At 38.3% G+C, this 27,306-nt stretch overlaps 1 protein-coding gene across 4 annotated transcripts in view; it reads right to left on the bottom strand.

Moving 5' to 3' along the window:
* The window catches only part of LOC147821659 (zinc finger protein 670-like), a 30,746-nt gene extending 12,916 nt beyond the window's left edge, over positions 1 to 17,830 (bottom strand). The window contains exons 1-4 of one of the 4 annotated variants that reach the window (XM_087199753.1): positions 17,662 to 17,828; positions 8,881 to 9,007; positions 8,444 to 8,504; positions 6,752 to 6,951 (exon numbers count right to left, since the gene is read on the bottom strand). In XM_087199753.1, coding sequence (XP_087055879.1) covers positions 6,752 to 6,951; positions 8,444 to 8,504; positions 8,881 to 9,007; positions 17,662 to 17,664 — 391 coding nt within the window. In that variant the 5' untranslated portion in view covers positions 17,665 to 17,828. The other 3 variants (XM_087199750.1, XM_087199751.1, XM_087199752.1) reach the window with 3 other exon arrangements.
* Positions 17,831 to 27,306: the final 9,476 nt, after the last annotated feature.

Below are 27,306 nucleotides of genomic sequence, written 5' to 3'. Positions count from 1 at the left end.
TTCTTCTTATAATAAATCTTCTGCACAGTAACAGAAACCAACAACAGCATGAAGAGACAACTCACAATGTGGCAAAATATTTTCATCAACTATTCCTTAGATAAAGGTGTACTATCTAGAATATATAAAGAACTTTAAAACATCAGACCTCCCAATTTTAAAGACTCAATCTAAAAATTGGCATCAGAAATGAATAGACATTTCTCAAACAAATAAGTAGAAATAGTAAATAAACATAAGAAAAAATGCTCAACATCACTGGTCATTCGAGACATGCAAAGGAAAAGAGTGCTGAGATTCCACCTCACCCAAGAAAGAATAGCTGCTATCAAGAAATCAACCTACAACAAATGCTGGCGAGGCTGTGGAGAAAAATGAACACTGCTCCACTGTTGGTGGGAGGGTAGACTGATGCAACTACTTTGGAAACAGTTATGGAGATACCTCAAAAAACTAGGATTAGATGTCCCATTGGACCCAGGTAGTTCATTGGTGGGTATCTTCTCAAAAGAATTAAAAGATATACTTCTGCAATATAGGTGCACCTATGTTCATACCATCACAGTGTGTAATAACTATAACTTGGAAAAAGCCTAATTGCCCATCAACTGGAGAGTGGATCAAGAAAATGTGTAGGCTTTTAAAATAAAATGGAGTACTACTCAGCCATAAAGAATGAGAAACTAGAGACATTTATAGCTAAATGGGCGCACAATGAAGCCATACTCTTAATTGAAATAAATGGGATAGACATGTGTAAATACTGGTTAGTTTCTCTGGTATGAGCAATTGAAGGGTAAATAAGCATGAAAATATATAATGGATAATATAAAATAGGGAGAAAAGGTTCAAAGGGTAAGGGGAAGTGGGAGGGGCAGGGCAAAGGAGAGAAAGGAAAGGAATAAATATGAGAAAAGGAAAAGATTGAAACAAAGTATTCGTAAATAGGGAGGGGTCGAAATGATAGTGTAAACAAGAGTTAAAATGATTAAAATGAATATCTGATAATTTGAAATAGGAAAAAAGGTCCAAAGATGAAGAAGTGAAGGGAGGGGAAGGGGAAAGGAAAAGAGGGAAAGGAAAAACTAGGAGAAAAGAAAAAAAAATGGAAATGAAATTTATGTAAATAGGGAAGGGTGGAGGGGGTGAAGGGCACACAGATAATGGGGAAAAAAAATAAGAACCAAGATACATCATGTACAGGTATGAGCACCCAATGATAAATGTAAACGAATTGTATACCTAAAGTGTACCAATAAAATGTACCAATAAAATTAATTTAAAAAAATAGGGAGGGGTCCATGGTTTGAACAGAAGGCAGGTGAATGGAAAAAAAAAGAACTAAGATATATCATGTAAAGGTACAAATTCCCAATAATGAATGTTACCATATTGTATAACTAAAAGGATGCAATAAAAATACTATTTATACTCAAAATAAAAATATATAAAAATATAAAAATATACCCAATCTACTGATCATTATAGCAAGCCCTTGCTACACTAACATGCTTATCATCTTTATGTTAACCAGTAATCTAGAAAAATAATCTGGCATAGAACCTGTTTCATAACAAAATATATAATATCACCTATAATTTATTAACATATCAAAGAGAATACACTGAAGAGGCCTTAAGGGTGTTTTAGGTTTTCTGCATTGAGATAGAGATTCGGTGAGTAATTTGGGCTGGTCTTGAATTCATGGCTATCTTATTGCCTCAGTCTCCTGAGTGCTGGAATCTGCATTACTACATTAAGCAGAATGTTTGGTGTTACGTGTGCCATTTTGTTGCAGACAGAGCAGGGCTCACTCCTGCTACCCAGAAACAAGAGTATGGATTTCTGCTATAAAAATGAATATGCATGTATCACTGAATTATGATGTCTTTATCTCACTGGGAAATTTACTCACATGACCACAAGATGAACAGCTACATTGAGTAGGGTTATAATTTTTCAGTCTTTTGAGTACTCTCTACACTGACTTCCACAGTGGTTGAACTAGTTTACATTCCCATCAAGGATGCTGAATGTTTCCCTTTTTCCTTGCATGACTTTTTTTGAGTTCTCCATGATGGATGTTGTTTTTGTGATAAGATATTTAAATTTGCATCTCTCTAATGGCCACAAATACTGAAAATTTTCTGAGAAATGTGTACTCATTTCCTTTGCCAGGTTTTTCAATTGGGTCTTTTATTTGGGGTGCATAATTTTTAGAGTTCTTTATATATTCCAGGTATTAGTCTTCTGAAGAGTACCTGGTGAAATTCTTTCCCCAGTACAAGTACTGACCAAACTAATGTTCATGTCTCTATGTTTAGAACATGGAATGCCTGACTAACTCATATTTCATTATTTATGTTTAAATCTATGATGAAGGTTTATGTTTGCTCTACAAATATGTTCCATGAAAATAATATTGCCTGATTTGCCATTGCTATTTTTTATGTCCTAACACAGGTTTATGTTTTAACTTGAACTTATTTCTTTCTTGAAACTTAACATGCAGATATAAAGAGAGCTCTTACATAGTTTGCTAAAACAGCAACCCAAGATGCCCCCCACTGACTTCAAAACCAAGATCATCTTGTCTTAGCTTCTCCTGATGCTGGGACTGGAGGAATGCACCATCACATCTGGCTTAGACTTTTATATGTTAAGTGACTAAAAGTCAAAGGCTTACGTGCAATGATTTACATTAAAATAAATTTAATCCTGTGGAGTGAACCTAGGAGAACCAAAGCAGTGACCAGATCTCCAGAACTTTCATCTCTATTGAGACAGGGTCTCACTGAGTTGCTGGTGCTGCCTCCCTTTTATTTGCCTCCCAAGTCTTCCTCCTGACTTGGAGGGATTACAGGCCTGCATCACCAGGAATTTAAAAGATGGAAAAGTAAACATCCTCAGGGTAAAATGTCCTGTATTCTGAAAATCCCATGACTGGCTGGAATAGTGACATACACTGGATGCTAAAAAGAGGAAGTGAGCCACAGGGTAGTCAGCCACACGTTCCATGGGGTAAAAAATTGACACTGTATTCTGCAGTGAATTACATTCCATGAATTACATCAGATATTTCAGATATAAAGTAGACATAATTTCACATACTACTAAACTGGTAAGTAATTTATGTGTCTAAGCATGATTAAGGCTAGAGCAATCTATATAATGTTCACAGCACTATGGGTATTCATTGCTCAATTATATTTTCATGTTTCCACAAATTTATCACAATGGAACCCCATCAGAAATTGAGCAACACTTGTATTCAAAAGCACTCTATGAAATATTTCAAAAAAGTATATCATTATTAAAAAGGCAAAATCCAGAAAAGGCAACCAATGGGGCCTCAGTCATAGTTTGCATAAGCCTAGGTATTTTAACATGTTTGCACATATCTCAAATATCAGACAGTGTTCCTTACAGATAATAAAGACATTGCAAACATTTATCTCTAAAATTTGTAAAACGCACTCTGAATCAGAAAGTTGTAAATTTCCTCTTTTTATTAAACTGAACATTTCTTTCCCTTCATGGCCATATTTCATCTTCTTAGTTAAAGCAATATTGATTAGGAAAGAGAATGTCAATCTCAGCATCAAGGATTAGAATAAAGGCATTTGCCTCATCACAGTCAATAATTATTCTTCCTAAAACAACTTCACTGTGAACAAAAATTCCTTTGATAATGTTACTGATAAATCTTTCCATCATTTATACCATTTGGGGAGATTTATTACTACAATTCATGGTACATTTGCAGACAAGTTATGTTCTTCCTGACCTGTGGCAATCAGACACTCACAGCAGTACGGTTTATTTTTAGATAAAGGTGTTGGAAACATTACCAAAAAAACTAAGTCATCATAACATAGGCATGAATAGTAAAATGTTCATGGAACGAAAACAAAATTTTAATGTAAGCCATAATATTAACTCCAACAAAAAAGCAACTATCCAAAATTATGTACTTAATGTAATATACAATCATGTTGGGATATATGCAGGTGTTTTGTCAAAATATGAAAAACCCAATATTGCTAATATATGCATTGTGTGAAAACAACTGACCTGTCTCAAAAACACATTCAAAATCAAACACAAAATTGTCTTGTTACACAGAATATGGAGTATATACACCAACAAAGTTCAAATCAAAGTTAGTGGGAAATCCCAACAATAAAAAGCAATTACCAAACTTTACTTTATAATGGTCTATTCCTCCAAATTGTAAAAACAAAATAAAAAAATACTACACAAATACCCTACATGGAAGTGAAAAGTACACTTCAATTCACATTTTTAATTAGGAGACAGCATGTTAAGGTCAGAGACATAGGCATACACAAAAATATATGTCAACTCAATTTTTTTCATACTAAAGACCACATATACATCAGATATTTACAAGTAATTTACTGTAAAACACAGAATAAATATGTTTTAGGTTATTTCCATCTGAGAGTATATTTTCTAGAAAATCAAGGAAGAAATATTGATAGCAAAATTTTCATATTATTTCTACAAGTCTCCATTACATGTGTAATTTTCAGAGAATTTTCAACATATATATATGGTTCATATATATGTACATATGTAGGGTTTCTCCCCATGTGACTTTTTTCATGTATTTAATAATACCTGTATAAGCCAAATGCTTTCCTACTTTGCTTACATAGGCTTTTCCTCCAGTGGCACCTTGTTCGTGTGCTTAGCACTGGATCAGATACATTTTTACACATTTCTTACATAGTTACTTCCTCATGAGAATTTTTTGTCTACAAAATGAAGAGATGGCCTCAAATCTTTTCCCACTCCACCTACATACAGTTTGCCAAAGTGTGCCTTCTTGCATCTATTTAATGGCACTTTATTGTACTGAGTGCTTTCCCACATTACTTACATACATAGGGTTTCTCCTCCATGTGAATTTCTTCATGTGTTTGACCAGAACTGCATTAGCTGAAGATTTTCCACATTACTGATACACATAGAGTTTCTCATCTTCATGACTTCATTCATGTATTTGAAAATATTTTTGTGTAGGGTATGTTTTCCCACATCCTTTACATACATAGGGTACCTATGGGGTGAATGCTTTCATGTCTTTGACAGTGACTGAATGTGCTGAATGCTTTCCCACAATGCTTACACACATAGGGCTTCTCCCCAGTGTGAATTCTTTCATGTACTACACAACCTCCCTTTCTGTTGAAAGATTTCCCACAATGCTTACACACATAGGGTTTCTCCCCAGTGTGAATTCTTTCATGTATGTGACAATTTCTCTTTCGGTTGAAAGATTTCCCACAATGCTTACATACATAGGGTTTCTCCCCAGTGTGAATTCTTTCATGTATTAGACATTCTTTCTTTCCACTGAAAGATTTCCCACAATGATTACATACATAGGGTTTCTCCCCAGTGTGAATTCTTTCATGTATGTGACAACTTCTCTTTCGGTTGAAAGATTTCCCACAATGCTTACATACATAGGGTTTCTCCCCAGTGTGAATTCTTTCATGTATTAGGCATCCTTTCTTTCCACTGAAAGATTTCCCACAATGATTACATACATAGGGTTTCTCCCCAGTGTGAATTCTTTCATGTATGTGACAATTTCTCTTTCGGTTGAAAGATTTCCCACAATGTTTACACACATAGGGTTTCTCCCCAGTGTGAATTCTTTCATGTATTACACAAACTCCCTTTCGGGTGAAAGATTTCCCGCAATGGTTACATACATAGGGTTTCTCCCCAGTATGAATTCTTTCATGTATATCACAAGCATTCTTTCGGGTGAAAGACTTCCCACAATGCTTACATACATAGGGTTTCTCCCCAGTGTGAATTCTTTCATGTATTATACAAGCTCCCTTTTGGGTGAAAGATTTCCCACAATGGTTACATACATAGGGTTTTTCCCCAGTATGAATTCTTTCATGTGTATGACAAGCACTCTTTTGGGTGAAAGACTTCCCACAATGCTTACATACACAGGGTTTCTCCCCAGTGTGAATTCTTTCATGTATTAAACATTCTTTCTTTCCATTGAAAGATTTCCCACAATGATTACATACATAGGGTTTCTCCCCAGTGTGAATTCTTTCATGAATTTGACAGGAAGTGTGTTTGCTGAATGCTTTCCCACATTGCTTACATACATAGGGTTTCTCCCCAGTGTGAATTCTTTCATGTATGTGACAATCAGACTTTCGCGTGAAAGATTTCCCACAATGCTTACATACATAGGGTTTCTCCCCAGTGTGAGATCCTCTATGTCTTTCAAGTGATTGCTTATAACCAAATCCTTTCCCACATTGCTTACATACATAGGGTTTCTCCCCAGTGTGAGTTATTTCATGACGATGACACTGTCTTTCTGTGCCAAATGCTTTCCCACATTGTTTGCATGCATAAGTTTTGTCTCTAGCATGATTTTCTTCATGTATTTCATAAGAAGCCTGGGTCATGAATGCTTTTCCACATTGCTTACATACATAAAGTTTCTGCCCGGTGCAAATTATGCTAGGTTTGTGAAAGGAATGACTATGAGATAATGCTTTCACACATTCCTTAGTTACGTAGGGCTTCTCTCCAGCATGTATTCTTTCATTTGGTTGAATATAATATGAAGACATAAAAGGTTTCTCACACTGTTTGTACCCATATGGACTTCCTACACCATGCTTTCTTTCCTGGATTGGAACATGACTGGGTTTGCTGGAGGCTTTCACATTTTTCTTACCTAGAAATGTTTTCTCCCCAGGATGAGTTTGTTCACTAAGATCAGAGTAGGCTTTCCCACATTGCTCAGACTGACATTGTTTCTCTCCAGTCTTTCTCATTTCATGTTTCTGAAAGGACTGGAAATCACTCCAGGTTTTTCCATGTTCACTACATTTACACAGCATCTTTTCCAATCTCAAACACTTGTCTGCATCATTTCTGTAAAGGTAAAAGGACAAAAATATTAAAAACAATGAAAAAGGTCTCCATATTAATAGTCAATCAGGACAAGTTCTCATTTGATGCCTGCTAAGAAATTCTGATGATAAGTTGACCTAATGGCCTGGAGCATGCCTCCAAAACCCCCATTCTCATGGGAATGGTTTTCACATGGGAAGATTACTTGGCAAATGTTTGCAAAACATACTATCAAGTTTCATTTTAGGGGATGGGTACATATTTGTGTCATATTGATCATTTTTATATCTTTTCACTCATCACTCTCCCCTTCTCTCCTTACCCTGACCATCTTTCCCATCTCACAAAAGTCAGCCTTTCTGTTTTCTATCATCTTTCCTTTATTTTATTTCCTAAACATATTTTTTAGTTTCTCATTTAAAATGTTTCACTTAACATTATGAGATGGAGTCCCATCTAATTTTATTTTTGGCAAATGATAGAAATTGTTCTTTTTGGCTGATTATATAGCATAGTTTTTTCAGGGGTGAGAATTAAACACAGGTCTTAGCGGGGAATTATATTTCCAGCTTCATTGTTGTTTTATTTTGAAAGAGATTCTTATTGGTTATTAATTTGCTTGGGCTGAACTTCAATTTGTCCTCCTACAGACTCAGCTTCCCAGACTGCAGGCATTACAGGAATGCACGACCATGCTGAGCCAATTCCACATTTTACTCATCCAGGTGTCTGGTGATGGCTATCTAGGCTCTTTCCAGAGCTTGGCTGTTCTGAATTGATTCCAGGACTTCGATATTATGAATACCCATGGGTGACCTCCTTTGAACAATGGAATGCATGTATCACTAAAACTTGATGATTTTAACTTATTTCAGAATATACTCAGTGAGGTACAGTTGGATCAAATGAAAACTTATATTATTACATTTTGAGACATCTGCATATTGATTATCATAATGGTTCCATTTTACATTCCCATCAGCAATATAGGAGGCTGATTTCTAAGAGTTTTAAAACATGGAGACCTCTATATTTTGGAGAATGTTTTGAAAACATCTATTACAACAACCATAGCACTCATTTGCATTTTGAATACTGCTTGCATGTTAGCAATTTTCTAGATAACAGATGTATCATATACACATGTATACATGGAAATTTTAAAGATAAGTTCCTGGGAAAGTTCACAATTTATTCATTTCATATTTGCCTATACACAATACTGAAATGCAATCTCATGTTTCTATGATGTCGATTATGAATTTTTTTATACAAATAGAGTAGGTACTGTCACTTGGTGCACAATATCAGTACTACTTTAGTGTTCTGTATTGGAATATTTCCATATTCGATTGTAACTTTATACAAAATGAACCTATATGCATCTCTGGAAATTTGGGGGAGGTTAAATAAATTGGAACACAGCCTCTTTTTTTGGTTTCCTGGGCTATAATATTTCTGCTCTCACACTGATTCTTGAAGAATATTCCTTTTTCTTTTGAATGAAAATTACCTTAGATTTCTTGAAAAAGTTTTGTACTGTTCTTCCATTTGCTGGTTACCTTGGGTTCTTCCTGAATTGTAGACATAGAAATATAACAAGTCACTATATCATTATATAAAAATTAATAGTTTCCAGTTAGATTTATGGTATAGAATAACCAGGCCTGAGACATTCTTCAAATGTTATGACATTCTACTTAACCTACATCATTGAGCTGGGTGGGGTGGCACATCTAGAATCCCACCACTCTGACAGCTGAGGAAGCATGAGTTGAAGGCCAGTCTTGTCTACTTAGTGAGTTTGAGCCCAACCTGAACCTCACATAGTGAAACATTGTCTCAAAACATGAATAAACAAACAAATAAATAAATAAATAATTTTAAAAAGGGAAAGAAAAAAAATCACTGAGCAAGCTCGTCAAAGTAAGAAAATGATGTTATCCTTACCTATAGCAGTCATATGCACACAGATTTCCCACATCACATCTCTGTAGAGCTTCTTTTGCGGTGGATTCAGCAAAGCCCATTCTGCCTTGGTAAAGTTCACAGCTACATCCTCAAAGGTCACGGTCTCCTAAAGAATGACATGTTTCATGAAGGTTCAGACACACACCCTGAGATATCTGAACTCCTCTGACACACAGGTCAACTGAAGATAATTCCTTCAAATATTAATTCCATGTCTTGGTCATCAAAGCCATGTACATATAAATATTTGCACACAGTAATTCTGACACTAAATTGCAACACATTGCTCAAGTTTTAGTGGAATAGTAGCACTAGTTCTCCTTCAGGATCACCCACATTGTATTTGTGCGCTGTCTCTAAACCAGAGCTCATAGAGGGAGCCCACAAATCACAAACCAAAAAACACGGGCACATAAATATCTAATGAATCATTCTGATATACCATAGATAATATCTCTTTTCAAATCTAGTTATTCGCAGCATTCAGTCCATCTTTCCTTGCACTCATGAAGAATTTTGAAACTTGAATCTGGTTTCATAGAAAGAAACTTAATTGAATATTAAACAAGGTTTACAAATAATGAAAATGCTAAAGGAAACACAGTTGTATTGGAGCAAGTCTATATATGAACAATGAAATAGGGGAAAGGTGGCACATTATCTTGTAGCTCAGCAACATCAAATGGTCTGCTTGCACTCAGATATAAGAAATACAAGGATGGTATATGGGAAGGTAATGAGGGGATAAATGTTAATGAAATATATTCAAGGCAATGAAAATGAAAATATCACAAAGTAATTTGTCATTAAATACAAAGGGAAAACTTCAGCCAGGTGTGGTGGAATGTGTCTATAATCCCTGCCCTTGGGAAGCTGATACAGGAGAATTGCCATGAGTTCCATGTCCAGCCTGGGCTATGTAGGAAGTTCAAGGGCAGTCAAGATTACAAAATGAGACCTTGCCTCAAATTCCTCTCAAAATGGAGCACTAAAAAGAATTATTGTGACACTCACTACTCACATGTTTGATTTGTTAAAATATGATGGCTGTCCAGTACAATAAAAGACTAACATTCAACACCTCGTGAGCAAGGAGATAGCTTGCATAATAAACATGAAAGTTATTCAAATTCCACCTTTCATGTCAGTGTGGGATTAGTAGAGAGAATGAGAAATGGACCACAAGAAAGGAAGACAGTCTTCAATGGATCTACAGGTAAATACAATACTGATTCATGATGGAGCTGGTGTTAGACATCCCTGGAATAAATCAAACGTGTTTCATTTATGTTCAAGGAGAAATAGGTATGTACTTGTAAATCTGGATTATATACTCTTCTATGTACATAGGTTACATAATTGAAATGGGAAAGATAAACTTGAATGCCTTAAGAATTTATAGTGAAAAACACACTCAAAGAAGAAAAAGTGTTTCCTCACAAAAAAAATTCAGGTAGACATCAGAAGTAGGAGAAAGTGAAATCTATGAAAATCATAAGAGATAAAAAAGAAAATATTTGGTGGGTACACAACATAAACATTTTGTATAGAGAATAAAGATTAATCTAAAAAGTAACTACAACTCATCTGACTCAAGAAAAACACTGAATATAGAACAAGATTCAACTATTGAAAATATCAATAAAGAAAACTGAAGTGTGGAAAGAGACAATCATTAGGCTTATGCAAAAATGGAGAATCAGCTGCTATACTTTATATTCATCTCCTTTACTCTGAAGTTACCAAAATCCACAGGGCAGTGGTTTCTTTCCAATATCTAGAAAATTTATTCTATTATTCCTTGGAATAAATGAGATCCTTTTCAAATAAAATTGGAAAATCAGGAACTTCATGACCAATGGAATGGATGAAAAATACTTTTCCTTCATTCACATATCAGCTCTTTTGAACAATAGTGAGACAAAAAATAAACAAATAAATACAAAAAAAGTCTCACAACATGTTTCCCTGTGCAATATCCATAATATTAGTGAAAATTGAAAATTTAAAGGAAGGAAGCTAAAAGAACACTATTCAAGGAAAATCACACATGGCAGACTTTGGAAAATTTGCCAAAAGAGTAGAGTGGTCATCAATAAGGCAAGAACATTTTGTGGCAGGTAGGGTATTCATCACCTGATTCAATACTGTTTTTAATCAAAGTCCTACCTCATTCAGCATGTCTTCTCTTGAATAATGTTGACAAACTATCACTGACCTATAGCAATAATGTGAGAAATGATACTTTTCATTTACACTTCTACAGGAATTGCATGTACATGTGAGTACTAACTGCAAGAAAAAAGTGTGAGTTTAACAGGAAGTCCTTTCTGGAGTAGTCCTTTACAGCAGGATTTCTTCTTCTCTTATTTAGCATGGTAACATATCATCTACTTTTTGGTATGATACATTATAAAAGTTCACTTATTGATTTATTCATTACTTTCACTGCTCTGAATATAAGATAGAGGTATACTCATGCTTGGCAAGTGATCTAACACTGATTTTAACCATAGGCAATTGTAAGGTTTTTTTCAATTTTTAAGTGATTTCTAAACACCCTATAATGACTTCAGAATGTGGGGAAATGATTGTTAATTTTGGAATTTACCATCTTCACAAAGAAGCCCAGAGTGGAGGATGCAACTTATGTGTTTGAGATCTCCTATTTCAGCTTATAACAGACTTAGGATAATTAGATGTCTTAACCACTTTCCTGTCACTTGGATACAATATCCAACAACTTGAATTTAAAGGAGTTGGTTTTATCTTGACTCAGTTTTAGTTCATGTTCTCCTGGTTCAAAGGTAGAAACTGGATGGGAAAGTGCCCAGAAGGTGAAAAATGTGTTCCAACCACGGCAGCCAGAGAGGAGGGAAAGGTGGATGTAGCTGCAGACATGGTCCTAGTAATCCATCTGCAGAAAACTCCACATCCTAACAGCACATTCAGACACTGAAAATATCAATGCACAAGTCTACTGATGTACAGGGCCCACAAAATCCAACTTTCATTCTTAAGAAAAATTTAGTGGATCTTTTATAGTAATATATGGTGTGCTGCAGAAAGAAAACATGGCATGCAACAGAGCCCAGTCTCACCCACCCAGAAACCTCATGTAAGTCCTGAGTCTCCTCTCAATCCTCCTGCTTTCTGCACAGCATGGTGAGTAGTGGAGATGCAGGCAGTGACCTGAGAACATTGGGGTTCTGGCCACATTAAAATTACCATCCTTATATAGGACAGGATGCTTAGGTCTCAGCTCCACATACAGCATTAGAAAGGACCAAATGTGTATGCACCAGTGAAAATTGACATATAGAAACCAATATTTCTCAACTCTTGTGGAGAGGCGCACATCCTGCCAAAAGGGCATCTGTCCACCTCCACCCAGAACTTATGCCTTTAGTACAAATTTGACTTCTGTCTTTGGTCATTTGGTCCTGCAATCACCTTCTTGGGTATTGAGGTCTCCCAGGTCCTTCCCACGCAACCAGTCCACGGAACCGACAGAACAAGTCAGGCTGACCTAGCTTGGGAGTCTCTCAGCAACACACTGGGAAATTCTGATTTAAGTACCTAACAAAGAAGGATTCTATTCTCTGGCCAGGAAGTCTCATTTGACAGCTCATACTACACAAACTCTTCTTCAATGATACAAAGCTGCTCCATGTTCTGCTGACTGACCCAAAGGGAAAACAAAGAAAATACACTATCTGCTTAATTGGAGGTGAAATGATAGACTGTATACAAAACCCTTGCCCACCCAGGTTTCCTCCTGGATCACTGACTTCACACATCCTGTTGGATCAGACTTGAATTAGGATCTGCTGCCAGCTTTGCAAAGCTGCTAACAAGTACTTACTGTACTCTGGTGGCTCTTTTTATTTCTTGTCCTAGATGTTGGCATCACAGCTCTATGACTGTACTTCCAGGTTCAATGAGATTTAGAGAAAACCACCAAACCCAAAGAAGAATCTGTGCCCAGGCAAAGGTTGAACACAATGCAATAGAAGTACTAAGGTAGTCAGAGGGCAGAAAATTGAAGCAGACATTCAGCTTCATGGCACAGACTTTCTCACACATCAGCTCTTAATCTAATCATCTTCAGTAAAGAAAACAAAAGCATGCCAACAGGGAATATAATTATTTACTGAATGAACAAATTGGCATAATATGTTCATAGTATTACACAAAGGAATCAAGATGAAAATAAAATCTTCAATTGCCTCAGACAGGCAAGTTACTTTAAGTCACAACAAAACCCAGAATTCTGAACACTAATCCTTGCAGGGAGGCCAGAATGATAGCTCTAATGTAGCCCCACCCTCAATCGCTTCCCTGTGATGAGGCAGGGAAAGGTAAAAACTTCAGGTGGTAAATTTTCCAAAATATGCTCTTTCCTCCTCACAGGATGAAAGTATCTCGCCTCTGGCATATTAATGTCACCAAATTAATATTCTCTCCTGATGTCACTTGATGACTAGACTTCGACTGTCACATTGGTTGGTTGGGGAGATACCTAGGTTGTTAGTAAAGACATGTCTCAAAGTGTCTGACCGAGGCAAGGAAGTAGGACCTATGAGTTACATCAGGTGCATGGCCTGTTGCTCTCAGCCTCTTTTTCTGCTGAAAACTCCCCATTGGAAGACTGAAGACTCAATGGTAGGAGCCTGAAGAAACTTGAGACCAGCATCCATAGGCAAAGGCAAATACCAAAACTCATCCACAGAAAAATAAGAGATTTTCTTCCTTTTCAATCCATCTAGGGTACAAGCCTATTGATTATTGTCAACCATCCCTCTTGCTCTACAAGCCAGTTTTCCACGGAGAAACACAAGTGGCTAGGAGCTTCTTACTCATCAAGGGTTCACACCACAATTAATCATCAAAAACACTAGGTCTTTTTTTTGCTAAACATGCCCTTCACAGATATTCTAGATACATAGTAATTATTTTCTGATTCCATCAAATCTTTGCAGGTGACAAAGCAAACATTTTCCAGTAAGAGCCCTATGACAATCAGACTCACATCCTCAGACAGAAGAAACCCACAAAATAATCTGTATGTGAGACACCTGCTTTCCAACACACTGCAGATTGTCATAGTCAAGAGTACTTCATGCTGACCCAGGATTTAAAGCAGTAAATAATTTTTATCATGATAAATCAAAGATGTCAAAAACTTACTTTTACATGATAAAATTTATCCAAAACCATCAAATATGAATTGTCCATTTTTTTTCTGTGCATTGCCTCCCTTACCACGCCAGTTAATTATAGGCCCCAGCAGCTCCATTCCTAGTGATTCACACATTCTATTCAATTTTTAAAACTATTTCTGAACACCCACACAACTAATGCAAGGAGTCAGTTCTATAATAAATCCTAAGCTCCTCAGAAGTTCCTCTCCTTTTCAAAAAGTGTAACTGCTCTAAGTTTGAATTTATTCTGAGGTTGAATCACACCACTCAGTTGAAATAATAAAATTTAAGCAGTTTCATAGGACCTACAATAACATTTTAGATGTATACTACAGACAAACTCTGCAGGTGGGGCTAACCCTATCCCTAACCCTAATGCTAACTACTCAGCCCTGTGTCTGCTAGTTGAAGTTTTCCATTCTATCCCCTTGTCCTGCTGATAGAAGCCAAATAGTATAATCAGAGTAGGGCACTTCTATAATAATAATAATAATAATAATAATAATAGTAATAACAATAATAACAATAATAATAATAATTCAAGCAAACAAAGAAAAAAACACAGATTATCATTCTCTTTTCCAAACAGTATTATACTGCTCTCCTGATTCAATAGCTCAGGAGAAAGAGGTTAATACAGCATTCCAAAGAGGAAACAATCTCGTGAGTGTTATATTCTACGGAGAAGTACATGAAGAGCTGAAGGAATGAGTCTATGGATTCTACTTGAGTTTGAAAAGGAAAACATCTTGATCAACCTAAAAGTAATTGAAAACAAAATGTAGTAAAAATGCACAAAACTTACTCAGTTAAGCCAACATCATCACTAAGCCCTGGATCCTTTTAACTTACTCAACACACATACTTGAGCTGTGTTTAGGAAATCTAATGGAACACAAAGCCAAATTTATAATAGAACACTAAACATAGCATGCACCTTATTGAATACAGTTCACTGTAAATCACTGACTGTTCAGCTGTAGTGTCTGTTACTCAGAAAGCAGTGACTCATTGTTGCGATTCATAATGAGGAAGAATTATATTGTATTGTGCCATAGAACACTAGTGTGAAAAATGAGTAAAATTTAAAATTAAATATAAGATCTGTACTAAAAAAAATTTCCTTTTCAGTTCTAAACTCGAGGTCTCACACACTTTAGACCAGTTAGTTTGAAGTGGATGTATACCCACAATATTTACTTCACATTGTAAAAGGATGTTGTTCAGTTATTCAGGCTGGATTTAGAGGTTTTCCTATCTACTAAGTGGCTGGAATTAGAGGTGTGCAACACAATGCCTCAGTGATTTTATTTTACCCAAGCACTGAAATCTTGGTAAATTATGGTGATTTAGAACCCCAATCTTTAACTAGCAAGGTGGCACTTGTCTGTGCTTTCAACAATCAAGGAGGTGGAAATAGTATCAGAACTTCTCCCAAGCCTGGAAAACTTAGTAAGACCTAGGCTCAAAAATTTAAAAAACAAACAAACAAACAAACGAAAAAAAACCAAAATAAAAAACCTTGTGGCAAAATTCCCAAGTTCAGTCCCTATGCAATGAAAAAGATCAATTCCTAATTTCTAATTTTCCCTCAAAAATGACTAGGTTAGCTGATCAGTGGTGACAGAAGAAATATTTACCTGTTCCAAAGTTCCCTTGCTTTCTTTATGCCAGTGACTTTTCACACTCTCAGACCCAGCCTGTAAACAATCCTTCCTTTATGGTCATACTAAGCACGCTCTGGCTTCTGCAGAAGTTTCCTGTTGCAGTTGCTGAATTTTGCCTCCCTCCAAAATACCCTGCTCTGTCATTTCCTTTTTACTCCCCTTTGCTCTTTCCTATTTAAAAAACCCTTTTATTCTATTCTTATTCTTCATTCTTATGCTCAAAGACCTTTACTATGGGAATTGACCCCTACTTCAGTACTTTTTTATACAAAGTCCATCTCAATCAGTGTTTTAATTTTTAAAACAATGTTTAGAAACAGTTCATAGACTACAATTTTTTGTGGGGTTTTTTTGTTTTTTGTTTTGGTACCGGGGATCAAACTCAGGTCCTTCCACTTGCAAGGCAGGCGGCAGAACCACCGAGCTAAATCCCTGGCCAGACTACAGCAATTATTTCAAGGATGACACACATTTCCCTATCCAATCATACCTAGATCTCATGCATGTCCCTGTAGATCCCCCAGTTCAATCCATTTTAGTGTGGGCTCAGTGTGCAGCCTCTTTATGAAGTTGTCCTTAGCAAGAACACTTTTCCCTCCCTTGGTAATACATTATCATCCCCTGCAACTTTCTCAGCATTCTACATTCTCTGGAAATCCTAATTGAAAGTCTCCTGGTAAAAAATACTACACTTAGTAAGCTCATAAATAAGGCACCTTGGGCCGGGGATTTAGCTCAGCAGTTTTGCCATCTGCTGCGCAAGCACAAGGACCTGAGTTCAATCCCTGGTACCAAAAAAACCTCAAAACAAAATAAATAAGGCACCTAGCTAGTGAAAGGGTGTGAGACATAGTCAGGTAATTAGCCATTTGATAACAATTAAAATGAGAAGCCAGGCATACTTGAGCACACCTGTGATCACATCACTTGGGAGGCTGAGGCAGGAGGATTACCATAGGTTCAAGCCCAGCCTGGGCTACACAGTGAGACCTTGTCTCAGAAAACTTACATACAACATACATACATATATAAAAGGAAATAAAATGAGAATAGACTATTACCTAGGATTTTGGACCAAGGGTGAAATTTCTGCATTACAAGGAATGCAGCCCTCTCCCTACTAAAAGGAGTTGCAGCCACTCCTACTAAGCTCCTGAGATTCAAAGAACTTAAAAAATAACCAGTTTTTGTCTAAAACCCCAGGTTCCTTTAAACCCTGTGTGCTGAGGAAATGGATTACAGCCTGACTTCAAAGTGGCTGTTTAAATCCACGGACCCATGTGTGATAGGTGGCCACTAAACAATTCAACTACGTGGTCACTAAATACATCAGCTATTACTGTGCTCACTTGTCTCTGATTATCTCACAAATGAGCGGCCACTTGACTAAAATGGAACGCTTCCTGGAAATCAGGGAGCTACTCTTATTTAAGGTAAAATCTCTCCTGATATCTTTCTTTTGGTTGAAAACCTCTGTCTTCTATGTGTGAGAGCAGACCACGAGCTCTGTTCATGCAGTAATATCATTGTGAGCAGAGGTCTCACGCAAATAATTAAAGCAATAGTTTTTTTCATTGCTGAGTATAGAACCCGGGTTCCCCCAAAGCCCCTGCTCTCCTCAGACAGGTGGAGACAGCTCTGCCTGGGGCTGCCCAAGAAATCATTCTGAGCTAGCATTGTCACAGTTACAGTATGCTGGGGACTTGAAACTGTCCCTCCCTGAATAAAAGGGGAAAGGGACAGATGATGATGCAGAAACAAACACTAGGAAGACCTAGGTGTCTGAAGCTAAGCAGGGAGGCTGCAGATTCTCATGGCTGGTTCTGGGTACTTTCTTTCAAAACGCACCCGATTTCATCCCATTCCCAGATTCTGTTCCACAACATCACCATTGCATGACTTGTGGTTCCCCACGATCCTGTGAATGCAGCTCGCAGCCAGTAATTACAGAAAAAGGTGGTCTAGTCGGCCGGGGTGTCTCAGCAACTCTCTCAAGGTATATACTTTGGCGCCATGATACAGGAAGAGGCCGAGTCTCTCCCTCAGCCCACCTGATTGGATAGTTCGGACAGCCGCGCCTTCATCGCTGATTGGCTCCTGCTCCATTGCCAGCCCCCAGAGCTGAGAGTGACGAGAGAAACAATCCTCTAGCAGCTGGAGTGGAGCTCAAATAATAATCAAATGATAACCTGGGGAATTCTGAACCAGTTTCTCTCCCACGATATCAGACTCATCTCGCATGAGAGCTGCCCTGGTTTCTTAAAGGACTCAGTGGACTCTCCCTGAAAGTGGATCACAAGTGTCCTCAGAAGGTTCCAGGGTCAATGTCCTATGAAAGTATCAATCCCCTGATACCAGAAAACATCAGGGCCAGGGATTTAGCTCATTTGCGCCGCTCCTGCCTCACAAGCACAAGGGCCTGAGTTCAATTCCTGGTCCCCCCCAAATTAAAACAATACAGGAAACATCACAGATCCAGGCTAGCATGGAAAAGAATGGAATAGAGCGAGGTATGCTTTTGGGAATGAGGCAGTAGGATTCATTGCCAAGATTTTTACAGTCTCTCAGTCTACTCATTATCACTCAAGAAAATGAATGTATGGCCCCCAAGAGGAATACAATAATTGGGTAAATGAAGAAGTTAGAGTTGTATGATAGCAGTATTCTGCAGAAGAGTAAAGATGAAAGAAAAACATTCCGACTTCCTCAGATAAACTACATATTTTATCCAGGGTCATAAAAAATGCCTGAATCCTGAAGATAAACATATAGAAAAGCATGAAGGCCCGAAAGATTGCTGAAAAAGAGCCCCACACTTGATCACTTCCTGGTGATGAGACTGCGATTCACAAGGACTTTTGACTGTGAGCTCCCCATGCCCAGTGGCCCATCACAGGTTGAAAATCCCCACCTTTCAACATTCATATTCCTAAAAAAATGTGTTGCATTGAGCCAGGTGATAAATCCTTAGTAATAACTTGTTTGGCTTGAGAGCTGTGTGGGGTATTAGGAAAGCTCACGTCTAGGTGAGCCTGGCTGAGTCATGATAGTGTGAGCTCAGGGACCAAACTTGGCCCCTGGCCCCTTTCCCTCACCCTTTTCTCTTTCTGTTTCTTGCCTTCTCTTTTTCTTTATTTGTACATACCATGATCTTTCTGCATTAGAAGCAATCAAACCCAAACTGAAGTCTTTTAAATAATAAGACAAATACAACTTTTCTTCTTAAGTTCTGTATGTCAGGTATTTTTCATGTAATAACATAAACAACAAAGTCCAAGTACATTTCACATTCAGGTTAGGTTTCTGTTCTCACTAAACTTCCAAATACCTCAATTCTTTCTTCAGAAAACTATATAAATGTGTTTTTTCTATGAATATTCTAAACCGATTTCTTGTTTGTACAGATTTCAGTGGAAACTGTCTAATTTCTTCTTTAATTTCTCCCATGACCCATTGGTCATTGAAGAGGGTATTGTTTTCATTTCCATGTGTTTATGTATTTTTTTGTTTCATTTGCCATTTATTTTCAATTTCATTGGACTCTGATCTGATAATATGCATATTACAATTTCAATTCCTTGGCATTTACATAAGAATATTCTGTGAGCTAGTACTTGGTCTATTTTGGAGGCTCTCCCATGTACTTCTGAGAAGAATGTGTATTCTGCTGTTGGGTGGAACACTCTGTACATATGTATTTTTGAGGGTATACTGAGGGCAACCGATACCACCCCACTGAGTCAGGCAAAGTTGAAGCAACACGTGTAGTTTATATTGAGCCAAAGACAAGAGGACTGTTGGCCTTGAGTGTAGGGTGAGGGGAAACTTTTTTAGGGTAGTTTGGGTAGGAGAGAGGTGGTCATTGGAGGAGAGTGGAAAGTTTTGAGATTTGAGAAGGGGCCAGTCTGTTGAAGTACACGATGTCTCTTTTGGATGGTGGGCATCTGGGCTTATAGGTGTTGCTGTGGGTAATGGGCATATTTTCCTAGAACTTGTGTTCTGGCTTCCTGTTGTACATTTCTTGTAGCTATGAATAGCTTGGGGTGTGGCTGTGAGATGCTTTTACTGTTCTGCCTGGTGGGAGACCTAACATTATTAAGTCCATTTGTTCAAAAGTTTGCTTCAACTCAGATATTTCTTTGTTGATTTTATATTGAGTTGATCTATTTGTGACAGTGGGGTGTTGAGGTCCCCCATCATTATTTTATTAGTACTTGTCTTGATTTTTCACATTTTTAGTGTTTGTTTTTTCACAGTTGGGTGTATTGGTATTTGGTGCCTATATAATTATGATTGTTATAATTTCTTTTTGGATGTTTCTTTAGCAAGTAGGTAGTGTTCATCTTTGCCTCTTCATTTTAAAAAAGCTTTTATGTATTTATGTATTTATTTATTTTGGTACCAGGTATGGATCTCAGGACATTGCACTTTTGAAGCAGGCACCACTGAGCTAAATCCCAGTCCTTTCTGATAAGTCTTGTCTTGAAATCCACTTTGTCTGCAATTAGAATAACTATTCCTGCTTTTTTTCTGGGTTCCTGCTATCTGGAGTATTGTTTTCCATAGACTGTCAGACTATGAATCTCTTTTTGACTTAATTATGTTTCATTTAGACAGCATGGTGTTGGATCTTATTTCTTGATTCATTCTATTTGTTTATTTTGTTTGGTGAACTGAGACCATTTCCATCGATAGTTATAACTGATAGGTATTAGCCTTGTCATTATATTATTTTCCTGTTGGTTTCTCTTCTTTTTTTCAAATTTAATTGGTTTCTAGGCCTGGTGAATTTATTCTATTGGTATCCTAGGCATTGTTGTCTTCATGTTGTTTTTGTAGAATATCCTTTAGAATTTTTTGGCATGCTGGGTTTGTGGTTATAAATTTCTCCGGGTGTTTATTATCATGGCAGTACTAGTCCATTAATTTTGTGAGAAAATTTTGTAGTGTGCTTCAATCTGGGATGGAAGTTGTTTTCTTTCAGGGCTTGAAATAGTTCACTACAACCTCTCCTTGACTTTAGGGATTGTGTTGAGAGTTCTTCTGTGATTCTCATGAATGTTACTTATAAGTGATTTGTTCCTCTTCTTTAACACCTTCTAATATCCTGTTCTTGTGTTACATTTCTGGAATTTTGACTAGTATATACCTTGGTGTAGTTTTTTCTGACCATTTCTATTCAGAGTTCTATATATCTCACTTATCTCTATGTCAAATTCTTTTTTCATGCTGGGAAAGTTTTCTGCTATTACTTCTGTAAACATTTTTTTGCCCTTTTTGTTAGGTTCTGATTTTTCATTGATTCCAATTAAATTTATATTAGTCTCCTTTATATTGTCTAGCAGCTGTTGGATTAGTTTTTGGTGGTCCCTTGCTACTTTTAAGAAATCTTTCATTTGGTGATTGCCAGTTACAACCCTGTCTGGAGATCTGATATTCTATCTGATAATCTGTCTTCACATTGACTGAATCTGCTGCCTGAACGTTCAATACTATTTGTAAATCTTTTGCATTTCTGTTTGATTCTGTTTTATGGAATCTATTTCTTTGTTTGGCATTCATGGTTTCCATGTCTTTCCTAAGCTTCTCTAAGTTTTTTATTATTTCTCTCTAATCTAGATTCACTCATTATTCCATTCATTTTCTTCATCATGTTGTTAGTTACCTATGTAATTATTTCTGGTTTGACTTTGTCAAGAGACATATTTATCTGCTTTTTTGCTTCTGGTGCTACCATTTCAGAAATTTCAGCTGGGTAGCTTGTGATTTCTTGACCTTAATGACCCCTGGATTTGTTTTGGGGGAGTTAGGATTTTCAGGTGTATTTTGCTTCCATGTTTTCTCATTATTCTTTTTTTAAAATTTGTTTTCTGTATTGAGTCTTGTAAATTGCTTAGAATATGTTGTTTCACTACTAGTAACAAGAACCCTTCATTTAGTGACTACTTTTCAAAGATGTCTTCTCAGCATAGCTGGCTTTAGCCTTTTTAGTCTGTCCCAATATCCTACCTCTTCCATTTATTACTGACTAAAACTCACAGGCTGTTTGGGTTAGTGCCCTGTTCAATAGTACTGGACTTCGGTATTGTTTCTGACCCCAGACAATCTAATATTGGCAGACAAGCAAGATCAATTGATCCGAACAACTACGTCACCTTAGCTTAATTAGTATAATCAATAATAATAATAGCATCAAGTAGAATCAAGAAAATGACAAATATAATGACTAATACTTTGCCACCTTCAACCATAGGTATGGAATTCATAGTTATATAGCAAAATTTAAAACAAACCAGAAAATTATATACACTATATGTTCAGGCCTGGAGCCTGAGACATCTCCTGGTTCCAGAGAGCAGGCTGTGTCCTAGAGTACAGGACTGTGATGAATGTGTGTGGCCAGCCTGGGGGCCTCTCTGCAGGTCACTGAAGGGTCAGTGTGGAGGGTGTTTATGGTGCAATTTATGCTTCAGCCAGGGAGCTCTAATTAGAGCAGGTTTCCCTCCATCATGTGTGTGGCTCTTAAGTCTGCAGAGGCCTGGAGAATCAGTGCTCATGATCATTCTGATAATATTGAGTGGGATGGGAAAATGGCAGAATTATTTTTCTTTTACAAAAAGGAGGGAAACATTGGAGAGAACAGTCATGGAGAGTGAACCAGGAGACACCCAGAGAGCTACAGGACTTTGTGCTTCAGGGATTTAATTGCACTGTGTGAGTTGCCATACTGTAGGCAGAAGGTCACAGCTAAGGAAAACCTGCACATCATCCTGAGACTTCTCAGCACACTGTAGCCTTCCATCTACAGGCCTCCCCAAAGCCACAGGACCTTGAGGGGACTCCATGGCTGCTTCAGCTGAGCAAGATTTCATCCAAATCAACATCACATTGTGACAGGTCTCATCCCCCTGACTGTTAAAGTCATCTTTCTTTTCACAAATAAGAGAGCACACAGGAGATACTTGGGGTGTCACCAGCATGGTGATAGAGCCACCCACCAAGACTCTGCAGGAGCCTACAGGAACCACAGCCTTCACCACTAATGAGCTCCAAGTAACTGAGTTACCTCTGGATTTAGAAGGTGAAAGAAAGGAGCTGAAGGAGTATAAAACCTCTGCTCAAAACCTGTGCTGGATCCACAGAAAGTCATGCCTAGAGCAGTCCTGAGACTAATTTTTATTGAGAGAAAAAGAAGGCTTTGAATCCTTTGTAGTTTTATTGGTCACTGACCCGGGACACAGATTAGACGTTTTCTCTAACCTGAATCTCAAATTGGCTCAATCAGGAAACCCACTGAATTCCAACTTGTGCACCTCAGATTCCTGTGAGCTTCCTTATGATCTTATCCTGGAGATCAGGTCAGAGTCCTTTCTCCCCCAACAGGGACAGCACACATTTAGTGGACATAAGAATGTGTCAGCTTATCAGGAGAATATGCTTCTGCACAGAGAGTACAGTGATAGTCCTGGGTTCATGACAGAAAAAATGATTCAGGGAGAACATTTTAGAGACTAAGCCCAAGCATGGCAGGAGAGAGCCCTGGACTTCCCTCTGCACCTGATCCTGTGCTGACTCTGCTCAGTGCATCCCAAGCTCCTCTTGGTCCTGAGCACCCCTGTAGGGAAGTTTGTGTCTGGGCTCACACTGATGTCCCCTCACTGTATGTTGCACAGTAATACAGGCCTGTGTCCTCAATTCTCAGGCTGTTCATTTGCAGATGCTGTTACTTCTTGATGTTATGTCTAGAGATGGTGAATTGACCCTTTATAGAATTGGGGTAGTGTGTGCTAACACCACTGGGTTAATTCACCAACCCACTCCAGCATATTTCCTTGGGCCTGGCCAACCCAGCTCATCCATATCAGACTTCACGACAGACATGGACACAAAATCATCCCTAAAACTCCGAATCGTGAGGGCAGTTCATTGTAGGGAATGCCATGTGTGTTTGTGGGTTTGAGATTTAGGTACACTACATGGATGCACCTAGATGTTCTGAAAAACCCCAGGAGGGGACAAATGTTGGAAAGTACACCAAGGAGAGAGAGAGAAATAAGCCTGGGTGTCAGGGAGCCCTGAACAGGGTCTGACAGGTGGTGGAGGCAGAGCCTGCACAGTGCTGTCCTGTCCTCTCCTGTGTCTTGCTGATTATGGCTTCACTAACTAACTTCTCTTCTCAGACAGACCTGGCCCTGCAGCTCCTTCAGCTTTAATCCTTTCCTAAACACACCAGTGTGCATGACAATGTGAGATTTTGTGTTCTCTGTGATTTCCTGTCCCTGTGACCATCATAAGGAAAGTCTAGGTGTCTGGCTTATTTTTCCCTGACAGCAATTCCTTTCTGGGAGACTGAATTTCCTTTAACTTCTAACCCTATGAACGATTTTGACTTCTTTATGTCATCCTTGATGGATGGGTGACTTCGGTATTTAGAATAATTTTCCTCCAAATAGGATAATATTCTGGTAAAGTCCTTTCCTGAGTGTCTTCTGTCTGAAGCAGGGTCTGTGTCTGTTTCTCAGTGATCAGGCCTCCCTTTCCCCTGTTAGAGCCTTGTATGAATTATTTGAATCTTCCCTTGAGATCCTGGGGGCTTCTGGAGGTAATATGTGGAGTATCTGTCCATCAGAAGCATGACCTGACCTCATCCTGGGCCCCTGATGACCCCCAGTCATCCATCATCTCCCCCTCAGTGGCTCCTCCACTGTGTAACTCAGGCTCCTTCTGCACCAGGAAGTGGGACTCACCTGGGATTTGGATCTTCCTGTATCTCTAGGTTTCTTTGAAATCAATCATTCAATCTGCAATTGTATTTCTTTAAGGGATCTGTGTACACATTGTGATGATAATTTTTCCACATGTTTATAGATTTGAATAAGTGGATAATGGTTTTCAATGACTTTATAGGTTGATGCAAATGCAAGAACCACTTGCAGTGGCCAAATTTGAACTCTTCTTTGAGTCACGATTCTAAGATCAGTAATTCAAAATGACATTTGCAAAATCATGACTGAACAGTAAATTACAGAGAAGAAGAGCACAGAAGGTAACTCGTGAAACATCTTAGAGTTTTCAAGGATCTGCAGGTACGTGGGATTCAGAAGTTTCAATGGAGAGGATCTGGCTACATCTCAGGTAAGGTCATATTCTGGAAAATGTCCATGTTGTGGTATAGACACAGTGATGCACCTGGGACATCACTCCAGGAACAGGAAATCTCAGTCCTTAAACACAGGACACATCATTTATGATATTTTTCTTCTGAGGTGCAGAGCAGGTTGGAGAGGCGGAGGTGGATTTGGCTTCCACTATGAACGTGACTGTGTTTCCTGTTCACTACTGTAGGATGGAGTCTATGTGTAAGGATATCATCTCAGCTCTGCCTTCAGGAAGCATGTGTGTGTGTGCAAATGATTTTCCTCTGTTCACTATGTACCTGATAGCAGAAAAACATAGTGATAAGAATTACATTATTAAGTAGGGAGGTATATTTGAATATTTTAGAAAAAATTAAAAATATATATGTGAATGGTCAATACAGAATTAACTAAGATGGAATAAAGGGAATGTATAACTTCAAAATTATGAGAATGTACTTTAAAAAAACATTAATATTATGAAACTAGAAGGTTTTACCTCATGTATTCTCCATTATTTTACTGATACATGGATTGAAATCTAAAAGATGAGAAAGAAAGAAATGTGGGGGAGAGAGAGATAGAAAAAAGAGAGAAAGAGAAGGAAATTGAGAGGGAAAATAGTTATTTTGTAATTTATAAATGTTGGAATTTCAGAACTCCAAAAGAAAAGTGCATGCCCAAGTCCTGCTCAGCCCCCTTGGAGAGGAAGAGCACAGCAAGGCCCCTGGACACTGCCCTGAGTCCAGTCAGGCTGCCCCTCTCCCCTCCTCCCTGAGTTCAGGGCTCCACATGGGGCTGGGGCTGAGCCTGGGGACTGGGTCTCCTGAGGTGGCCAAGGAGGGGAGAGAGCTAGGTTTTCTCTGTCCCTCTGATCTCCCATGGAGACCGATGTGAAGGAGTGAATTTCCTAATCTGAAGCATTTGTTTCTGCATGAGACAACCCCTCACAATTGGGATTAAGTTAGCAGATTCATTTTTACATGATGATGATTAGACACTTAAAAGAAAACTGAGTTCACAAAATTTACAAGGTACTTTAAGATCGGTACTGGTCATGTTTACCCATCAAGTGAAAGTCATATATATAAGATAAAAGAAGTTAATACTTCAATATGTACTTCCATAATTAAATATAATATAGAGAGAATGTTGGATTCTTCATTGCTCCTTATGCACTGCAGTGTCTGCTCAGGTCATATGATGTTAATACCAGAGGGAAAGCTCAGAGGCCATCAGGAAGACCTCTCTCCACTGCTTCCTTCTCTGCATCTGCTCCTGGGGCCCTGCCTAGTTCCAAGTGGACCACAGAGCCCCCTGCTAGGCCTGAGGTACTAGGTCTAGCACACTAATGTCCTGTCACTGTCTCTCACGCAGTAATACACAGCTGTGTCCTTGGGTCTCAGGATGTGAAATTGCAGATGCAGCATGTTCTTGCCATCATCTCTATAGATAGTTAATCAGCCCTTCATGGAGTCTGTGTAGTATGTGCTACCACCATCATAATGTATTGAATGAGATTCACTTCAGCCCCTTCCCAGAGCCAGCTCATGTGAAGGTGAAATCTGAGGTCACACAGGAGAGTCTCAGGGACCTCCAGCCTGCCCCAGTCCTCACCCAGACTCCATCAACTGCACTTCACACTGGACACTTGCAAACACAGAGACATGGTGCTCAGACAACTGTCACACAGTTCCCCTGTTTATCCCACTCATGTACACTCATGGCCTCAGTATCTTTGGTTTCAAATAATCTACCTTTCAAAATTACAAACGGGAAAACCCAGCACAGTGCAAACTCCATAGTTTCTTCTCTGTGTTTAATCCTGATCACAGAGCAGGAACACCTGGGCAACCAGGGCTGGGCTCCTCTCCAGAGCTCCACAGTCAGGGCTGGCCTGGTTTTCATCAGCACAGGGAGGGCCTAATTGCATTGCCTCTTGCTGTATAGACAGAAAAGGTAATGCGTATGTCCGATGTGACTGTCCCGGGGTGGTCTGATTACAATCACTTCATTCAAGAAAATATGAAAACTTGTTGAGATCGTATCTTGGTACTTATCTAACTCTTCTCCTACTTTCACTTCTCTTGTTCACATAACATGCATTTTTGTATTACATTTGTCTCCATTAGACACATATATTATGAAAGCGTGAGAAGCAGTTTCCTTTTCTATAGGAGAGCTCATGTGCTGTAAATGTTCTACTCACTGTCTGACCCTGTACTCTCCTAAACTGTGAGCAAATCAACTCCTGTTCCAGCTTCTGGACAGAGAGGGAGGCACCTCATGATGTTTCTAGTCCCCTCTTCCTGTGGTGAGAATATGTATGACTCTGCTGTGTTTTGCTGTTTGCAGAGAGGAAACAGAACCAGTGCTCATGCTGATGCCTGAAGTGAA

The sequence above is a fragment of the Heterocephalus glaber genome, unplaced genomic scaffold (genome assembly GCF_053883595.1).
Source record: "Heterocephalus glaber isolate CG9 unplaced genomic scaffold, H.glaber_assembly_v1.0 deba00001724, whole genome shotgun sequence".
NCBI lineage: Eukaryota > Metazoa > Chordata > Mammalia > Rodentia > Bathyergidae > Heterocephalus > Heterocephalus glaber.
Note: the sequence above shows the minus strand (reverse complement) of the source record. Positions and strands in the feature narration are given on the sequence as shown.